This window comes from Acanthisitta chloris, unplaced genomic scaffold (genome assembly GCF_000695815.1).
Source record: "Acanthisitta chloris isolate BGI_N310 unplaced genomic scaffold, ASM69581v1 scaffold12609, whole genome shotgun sequence".
NCBI lineage: Eukaryota > Metazoa > Chordata > Aves > Passeriformes > Acanthisittidae > Acanthisitta > Acanthisitta chloris.
Window position 1 is genome coordinate 1 of NW_008693136.1, and position 9462 is coordinate 9462.

The window sequence follows — 9462 nt, forward strand, 5'->3', positions numbered from 1 at the left end:
TGGGTGACTCATCCCTGCCATTTATGGTTGGAGCAAACACGGTGGAAGACCAGAGGGCTCGCTGGGAGAGAAAGCGCTGCCGGACAGCCAAGGAGCTGCTGGAAACCGAACACAAATACCTTGAGCAGCTGGATTTGGTGGTCACAGTGAGTATTTGTGCCCCTTCTGATGTGCTATTATCTTCAGACAGCACATACATACTAGTGTTGTCATGGGGAAGGGTGAAGAGCTTTAATATATCTCTAGTGCCTGGGACACCTGCTGAGGCAGAAAGGTTGGGGTTTTTTTTGTTTTTCTTTTGCCTCCTCTGTAATATTTGATAGGTTATGGGTTTGGCCTTCTGGTTTTCTTCTGTGCACAGACATAAATCTTTCAAGCTTTGATTGTATAGGAGACTCATCCTAAGATGCTTGGATGTACGAAATGTAGGGGCACGGACAAGACAAATATTATGAATAAGGTGGTGAAAAACAGATACATCTAGAGATAGTGTAATAGACTCTTATCAGTGCTGCAGAACTGTTCCACATGTTTGTAGTTATAGCCAAAGTTACACATAAAGCCTTCATCTGATGATGGATGTCTTAGGTAGACATTCACAATGTTTGATATCCTTCCGAGCAAGAGTGTGCAGGCTGCAGCTTCTGGCTTCTGCTATGTGCCACAAATAACTTTTGAGTGACCTCATAGTTTAATAATCTTTGTGGCCTTCCAGTACTTGAAGACAGCTTATACAAAAGAGGGAGAGCATCTGTTTATGTGGACAGATAGTGATAGGACAAGGGTGAACAGTTTTAAACTGAAAGGGAATAGGTTTAGATTAGATATTAGGAAGAAATTCTTTACTGTGAAGGTGGTGAGGCGCTGGTACAGGTTGCCCAGAGAAGCTGTGGATGCGCCATCCCTGGAAGTGTTCAAGACCAGGTTGGATGGGGTTTTGAGCAAACTGATCCCTGTGGGTGGCATGACTGCCCATAGCAGGGGGATTGGAATGAGATGATCTTTAAGGTTCCTTCCAGCCCAAGACATTTTGTGATTCGATGATGACCTGTGAATTCTACCTGCTTGAAATTCTGTCTTTTCTCCTACTTAGTACTTTGTGACAATTTTAAAGGCCAAAGGGACTCTGAAACCTGCTGTGCTGCAAACTATATTTGGACCCTTGGAATCCATATATTCGGCCAGCAAGTAAGTGGCCACACAATGCAATTTCTGTAATTATATTGGTAGGACTCTACATTGATGAGAAAATAGATTTTGGGAAATAAAGCCAACACCCTGTGAAAGAGGCATTCACTTCCAGCACTGCAAGCCTTGGTGGCACTTGGATGTGTACCCAGGAAACTGCTGATCTGTGTCCACATATCTGGATACCCAGTAGTTGAGTAGTAGTTTAAGCTCAGTAAGTCTCCTTCACAGTGTGCATGCTGTAGCTTACTCTGTGACCTCCAAGCACTTATTTGGCACAGAAATTGGATATGAGGTGGAGAGTGACAAAGGAAGATCATTATAGGAACGAACCAGAACCTGTGAAAGTGGAGTCAGCAATATACCCCTCACAAGCTATCTTTGCTCCTTGTGCACAGTGTTTTGTCACTTCACCTGGAGAGAGGGAATTTGGGATCAGGACTGGAAAATTTTTGTCAGAATCTGGATCTTTATGGCCACTATGCTGAGAACTTGGAGCAGGCAAATAAAACCTTGAAGGTAAATATCCACCCACTTTACTCTTTATAGTCTTTCTTTTCTTCCATTCTGTGAAACAGCTACATCCTTCCCTTTTTTTTTCTGTTTCTGGAGTGATCAGTTTTCTACTTTTTCTGGGCTGATGATATTCAGTCTTTCTTCCATAATAAAATGATTAAAACTTCTATTTACTTAGACCTTCAAATTTTTGATGCTTTTTTCAGGTGTTTGTGTATATATTTGCATATGCTGAACACAGCTTTCTCGGAGTTACATATTTACTCCCACTCCTTGGCTGGCAAACCTAGAGAGTTTCCAGGCTTTCAGTAGAGTACAGCGATTTCTTTCTGGGAATCACCAGATCAAGTCTTTCCCAGTGTCACTAACTGTATCCTAGCAGTAGGATTTCCTTCTCCTTAGCAGTTTTTGTTCTATGGTAGAAGAAAATATTTTCCTTACTACTTACCTCTCCAAATACAACCTGTCTTCCAAGAAATTTCAGTAGGACCTGTTTATATTCCAAAGTCCTGGCAGCTCTATCTGGAATTTAAATGACCTAATTTCCAGTTTTTGCCCATGCTTGTTCACAGATGCAGGATGTACTGGGATGTTTGTGTTTGCATGCACATATTCACACTTTTGATTTCCCAAGAGAAAAAGCCACTTTGGATACTTGCCTTGAGGCAGTGGGAATGTGGGGATGCATTACTTTGCCTCGAAATGAGTGGCACAAAGCCACAGGTGGACTCTTTGTTTTCCAAACTGTGTCAACATTTCCTTTTCCTTTATTTTCCTTTGCTGTGCATACTATCTTTATAATGCTGTGCTTGTGTGAAGCGGGGATATCACTTCTATTACCCACTGTAAATGATGATCAGGAGAAAGGGACTGACTTGCCCATGGCCACAAAAGAAGTTGATGCTTGTGATTAGGACTGGAGTACTCAACTCCAAGTTGAAGGATTCTGAGCTCTGGTGCAGACTAGAGCACATAGTTCTTTATGCAGTTTCAATGTTATATGCCTTTTCTGCTGCACACAGGAGCAACTGAGGAAAAATAAATCATTCCGGCGGTTTAAGAAACTCCAGGAGACTCGACCTCAGTTTCAAGGGAGGGAGCTAGAGGATTTGCTTCCTTTGCCCCTGCAGAGACTGCAACAGTAAGTAAGCAATTGTGAGTCTTCAAGGGGTTAGCATGAGAAGGGAAGAAGGAGCATAACAGCATCTTGGTTGCTAGGCGAGGTAAAGTCGCTTAATGTGTCTCAAAATAGGAGCATAATAGACAACAGTGAAGTTGTGAAGATGTGCCTGTAAAGAGAATCAGTGTACATGGATGGGAGATGATGCAGGGAGGTAGTTCGTTTTAGCCCTGACTCATATGCCCTTCATCTAGCTCTTGGGTAGAGTTGGAGGCTTTCTGTCATCTTAGTAGGCTAGGGAAGTTCAGCCCTGAATGGCAGCAAGCTGTCTGAAATGCTGCTGAAGTGGTGGCCTCTGACAGAGCTTTTGTACAGGTTGTTGAACGGGAGCATTGTCACTCTTCTTTTGTAGATGGTTGTTTTTGGACAGAGATGAAATTAATGAACACAGGAGGGTTTTCTTCCCTCTGGTTATCAGGGCCATACACTTTCTTCAGATTTTATGCCTACTGCAGTTGTCTGAACCTGGGCAGATCCACTCTGGATTGCTGCATTTCCCTCTTGAGGCACCAAGACTTTCAAATTTCAGGAACTGTTTGAACAACACTCAAGCGAGCACACAGTGTGAGTGCACACAGTGTGATCCTCGGGGCCGTCCCCTGCAGAGGCAGGAGTGGGACTCGATGATCCTTATGGGTCACTTCCGACGCAGGATACTCTATGATCACCTCCCCTCTGAAGGGGCAAGCTGAGTGCACAAGGAGACTGCTGCATGCACTCATAGGCAGACCTTTCTTGTGGAGGGTGTGTGGATAATGAAGAGCACAGGTAGTTTGCTGGGAACCTAGCTGCTGCTGCTATAGATGAAGTAGCTGTGTTTCAGCAGTGGTCTTATCCACACTAAAGCAAATTTAAGAGACTGAGCACCTTGTTTGTCTGGAAATAACTTGGAGTGAGCATACCACAGTCTTTCAGGTAGCTTTATGTAACATGTTTAATCAGCTTGGCAGAAATAAATCCCAAACTGATCCGTGTTTTTTTGCTATAATTCTTTGAATAGTTCCTTTAAATTTGTAAAATAGCAGCGTATTTGTTGCTGTCCAACTGTTTGGAAAAATGTTACCTTGTTAACAGGAGGTCTAATTTTTTTCATTAATCAGCTCTATCATGTGCAGATTTCTTCAAAACTTTGTTAACATATACACTAAGTCATATGAGTTTTACCAGTTTGTGAATCTGTTCAATTCCTTCTGTCATTTCAGACTGAAAATAATTTGACTTTACTGAGAGAAAGCATTTGCAGAGATCTAATTGCTTCTAGTAAAGACTGGAGAGGAAAAAGGAAAAAGGCAGATCCTGGTTCATTTAGAAATGCCTTTATTTTCTTGTGTGGGCAGGAAACATGGTATGAATGCCACCATTCAGATATTAAAAAAATAGATAGCTCAAAGTGTGTGTCCTTGAAGGCATTTTTATGTGAATGCTAAGAGAGTCTCGTGAACTTAAGTAATTTGTGAGGCTGCTTTTATTGGAATCCCAGAAAAAGCTGAAGGCTTGCAAGATGTATAAAATACTTGGGTTAATTTAGCTGATAAACCTGAAGATAAAATTAATGTCACTGAAGCTTAGAGGTCTACACTCCATCTTCTGATGGAGTGTTGTTCATGATGCTGTCACTAACAGGAGGTGCTACTTTACTGGTGTCTTGTGAATTAAACCTGCTCTCTCCAACTTAGGTACAAGCATTTCTTCAGAGACCTGCTGGAGAATACCAGCCCAGACAGTGCTGAGTACCAGAAACTTGCAAGTATGATTCCACCTGTAGAAGCTGGCACTTTGATCAGTGATAGCCTCCTCCCTAATAATGTTTGGATTCTCACCTCCTGTCTGTTTCCACAGGAATATGAATCTTTCTTTTACTGGGATTCTAGTGAATTACTATCTCCTTTCTGCATCCTGATCAATATATCCCTGAGAACATATTGGAAAGAAAAATGTAGAGTAACTGACTGGGAAAGTGGCCAAGGAGGTGGAAAAATGGCATCCCTTTTTTTTTTTTTGTTTGTTTAGCTTATAGGGTTGTCTAATTGGAAGGTAACCCTGCCTATTGCAGAGGAGTTGTAACTAGATGATCTTTAAGGTCCTTTACAACCCAAACCATTCTGTGACTCTCTTGGTCACCTGTCTTGGTTTTCTAGGATAATTCATGTCATTCATGCCGTATTTTCAAGCAGTTAACAACACTTGTAGGGCATTTTTCCTGATTTTGCTTCCAAATCCAGGAAATTATTCCTCTGTCTAATGGTTCCTTGGCAAACAAATTTTTTCTAGAACTGAAGGTCATCTAATCCAATCTCTTGCTGAAATTACTGAATGAAACTGTTGTTGGTACTTGGTTTAAAACTTTTCTTCTTAATTTCATATTATGTTTTCTCAGCAAGACAGATAAGGCAAAATACATACTCATTTGTGATTATCTGGGAACATGCTGCTGTAATTTCAGAGGCTGTGAAAACTCTTTCTGAGGTATCTTGGTGGGTCCAAGACATTATGGATAAGAGGCAGAACTCATTGCAGCTACTTCGGGTTCAGAAACTGCTCAAAGGACAGAAGACTCAGATTTTGACTCCAGGTAGGTCTTACTGACGGCTCTATTTGTCTTCTGCCATGCTCAGGTAACTGGAGATATGCTCTTCTTCTCTCACTCAATTCACATTAACCAGCTTTCCCCTTCTCCCCACATTCCATAGAGAGGGGGTGAAGGAATATGACTACTAATTCAAGCACATTTTCTTTTTTAAGTTAAGAATTTTTGAGCAAGGGTAAGCAGTAGCTCAACTGCCTGACACTCAGATAGGAAGAGCTGATGGCATGCAGAAAGAAAGTTAGGAACCCAAGGAGGTCATGAGTATGAGTCCTGGGTGAGAATGAAAGAGAGAGAGACTAAATAATGTTGGAAGAATGTCAGTAGTGGTACTGTCCTCCCTCCATTGTGGGAATCACAGATTTCTCAGTGTCACGGCCCAAAGACTGTGGTATCTTGTATCCTAAGCTATAAGCTTCATGGACTTCTGCTCATACCCTTCATATGAAGAATTTTCTTTTATCTGGATGGCTAAAACGTGCCAGAAATCAGAGTATTTGTGTTGATGCCTGAGATATATAAAGTCACAGTTGCTGTGACTGATCAGAGCTTAGCCTGAGGGACACAGTTCCCAGTCCAGCCCCATGCTGCTGACACCTTTCTTCCATTTCTTTTTTTAACTTGGATTTATTCCTGCACCTCACCCTTCTCTTTCTCAGTTTCAGAAAAGAGGAGTGGTTCCTGTGGAGTAAGCTAAGCAGGAATTCACTTGCCTCTTTGTTTTGTGACTGTAGCATACAGAGTTAAGACACAATCCCTAATTAAAACAAAAGTGTGTTTTTTTCCAAAAGGTACTTAATATCTCATACATGACAACAGTGCCTGAAATTCCCTGGCAGGTTTTGCCCAGACAAGGCCAGGTGGCAATAGCTTATTATGGCTTTAGATCTTTATAAATAACCTTACTGAGGTGTTTTCATAATTCTCATGAGTGGACAGCTTGCACAATAATCCTAGTTAGAGGTTCTGCTTTAACCATAGAATCAGTCATAGAATCAACCAGGTTGGAAGAGACCTCAAAGATCATTGAGTCCAACCCTACCGTCATTACTAGACCATGGCACTAAGTGCCACATCCAGTCTCATCTTGAAAACCTCCAGGAATGGTGAATCCACCACCTCCCCAGGCAGCCCATTCCAATGCCTGACTACTCTCTTTGTAAAAAAATATCTTCCTAATATCCAGCCTAAACCTTCCCTGGCAGAGCTTGAGTCTGTGCCCTCTTGTCCTAGTGATAGTTAGACATTTTGTATAGTTGCCAGTTTTAAAATTGCTGCTTACAGTTAGGTTTATCACATTGATTTGTTCATTTTCCTTCTTTCCTTTCTCCTACTTTATCAAAGTTCATTTCATGGGTGAGTGACACTGGGTTCTGTTCTTTAAGAGAGGTTGATAATGTTGTCTATTCAGAGACTCATTGTTTTGTCTCTCTGCTCTCTTCTCCTTAGAACAGTGATCTGCACTCTGTAGTCTCTTATCTGCTGGAGGTCTGTGTATAGTCAGATGACCTGTGAAACATGGGGGTTTGGGTTTTGTCTTAATTTAAATTTATTTAATTGGCACACACGAGCAAAAAAACCAAGGGAAAACCCAGCAAATTTTCAAAGCTTAGGCTAACCTCTGTTTCACCAATAATGACAAACAATGGGGCAACACTGCCTAAGATAGCACATGGTGTGTTTCCTGAAGGTTTATGTTAATTTAAAGGTATGCATACCATTTCCAAACCATGTTTTTGTTCTGATAGCTTTAAGCAGACTTGCATATCATAATATCCTCTTAATTAACAAAGCAGATTTGTAACAGCTTTAGCCTGCTTCTCATACACTAAACGTTTTGGGTGAATTGCTGCTCTTGCTGCTCTCCGATCTGGTGTGCTGGAGACCACGTTGATATTTAGTGCCTTCTAGCGGCTGGAACTGATATCGAAACCGATGACCTACAAGGGTGGCTCACACTGTGCTCCTGTTTGTCTCATTACATTCTTTTGTGCTGTTTTCCCACTGATGGTCTGACAACTGCCTCTGTTTCCCTTGCATGCTTAGGACGCTGGTATATCCGGGAAGGCTGGCTCTTGGTGGTGCCTACGAAGGGAGAAGAACTGAAACGCAGGATGTTCTTCCTGTTCTCTGACATCTTTATTGCAGCAAAGCCCTGTCACCCACTGCACCCACTGAACTCGCACAAACTGGCATGCCAGGCTGTCTACCCACTTCGCCAGTGCACCGTGGATAAAGTGTTCGGCCACACGCAGAGCCAGGGAGGGCTCCTCAGTGTAAGTCTTCCTACGCCTGCCTGGCAGGAGCACCATTGCAGTCAGACTTGGAAGCAGATTTCTAGCTGTCTCAGCAGCTGCAGAGCTGGGATGATGAGAGTGGTGATGATATTAAATGCAATGAACTAGTCTGAGTTAGGGCAACCCTTCTCTACTTGAGTGATGTAAGTCCTTTTCCATCCATGGTGTAGGCCCTCCTGCACACTCTGGGGTACAGGTTGCTGGTTGCTTCACTTAGCTCAGGTGAGGAGTGTGCAGTACAACCCTGACAGGCTCTCATCAGAGCCACAGGTTTGGGGGTCCAGCCCCACAGTCATGCAACAATAAATATGTAGCATTACATTGACTCTGGGCTGAACTTACAGAAAAACACAACGAAAGAGATGTGGATATTACCACAACAGATGTTACTTGTGCATCTTACTCCCTGAGGCCTGCAGGACACTTGAGAGAGACCAGTGTCTTCAGTAGGGGTTTCACATTTGGGTCTTGCTACGTTGCAGCACCAGGAGCTGTTAGCTCATTCCTTGTCAGCTGTGACAAGGGGTAAGCTGTGACTTGTAGATGGAAGGACCCCTAGGGATAGCTTGGAATACAGGAGAAAACGGGATGAAGAGCTGTTGAGAACTGCAATTGCCCACTTCCAAACACCCCATTAAGTTGAAGTGAGCTGTCATCTGCAGCTGGAAGGGATGGACAAGACTGGCACTTGCTCTGTACTGTCCAGCCTCTGGTTTCTCCCAGTACCAAGGTTAAATGTTTCTATCTGAGAAGGAAAGTAGTGGAAATCAGCATGCTGGACAAGACTGGCACTTGCTCTGTACTGTCCAGCCTCTGGTTTCTCCCAGTACCAAGGTTAAATGTTTCTATCTGAGAAGGAAAGTAGTGGAAATCAGCATGCTGGACAAGACTGGCACTTGCTCTGTACTGTCCAGCCTCTGGTTTCTCCCAGTACCAAGGTTAAATGTTTCTATCTGAGAAGGAAAGTAGTGGAAATCAGCATGCAAGGCTGCGCTCAGTTCTATGGTGATGGCTCCCCTTTTGTCAGAGCTGCTGCCTTGGTAAGGAATACCACAGATTCTGTTTGCCTTTCAGCTCTCCTTTCCACACAAGACGCTGCTGTTGATGTCCAGCGACCAACAAGATATTAATGAATGGTATCGGAGTCTCACAGCTGCAGTCAGGTAAGCATCTATTTTCCAGAGGTGGAAGGGGATGAGGGAAGGGGACAGGACATAAAAATGAGCATATGGACCTGTGTATGGCTGTAAGGGTGATAGAGAAGTCCTGACTGGCAGTCAGGATACAAGGGAATAGTAGGAACAGATTTCACATATTAACAGTGAACTTCTTCTTTGTTTTCCTCTACAGGAAGCTCAAAGCCTGACCCATCTGAGTACAAGACAGATTGGCAGAACAGCCACTCTCTTGGCATAAGCCTAGACAACCTTAGAAAATGTTCAGGGACATATAGTGCAACTGCATTTAGAGGGACTATACACTGTGTTTGAGAGATAATGAATGCTTTGTCAGCTGTCCTAATCTTCAGGTGCTGCAAAAAACAACATGCACACTAAGCATTTGTATATAAAAAAACTGTGTCAAACTTTTCCCCAACTTAGCTTAGAAGTTTCTAGCTTTTCTGCACCTTTTTCCCCTCAGATTATTAATTTAAGGACAAACAGAGGAGAGCCTGATTTCCTTTCCCTCATTAAAAT

The 9462-nt window shown here is 42.7% G+C and overlaps 1 protein-coding gene across 1 annotated transcript; it reads left to right on the forward strand.

Annotated features, from left to right (window-relative positions):
• The first annotated feature begins 12 nt into the window (after positions 1-12).
• ARHGEF39 (Rho guanine nucleotide exchange factor (GEF) 39) lies at positions 13-9131 on the forward strand. Its single transcript, XM_009082964.1, has 9 exons — positions 13-146; positions 1094-1188; positions 1587-1707; positions 2727-2845; positions 4561-4631; positions 5328-5456; positions 7515-7744; positions 8840-8928; positions 9116-9131. Exons 1-9 carry the CDS (start codon positions 24-26, stop codon positions 9129-9131), a joined length of 993 nt encoding a protein of 330 aa, XP_009081212.1. The 5' UTR covers positions 13-23.
• The last annotated feature ends 331 nt before the right edge of the window (positions 9132-9462 follow it).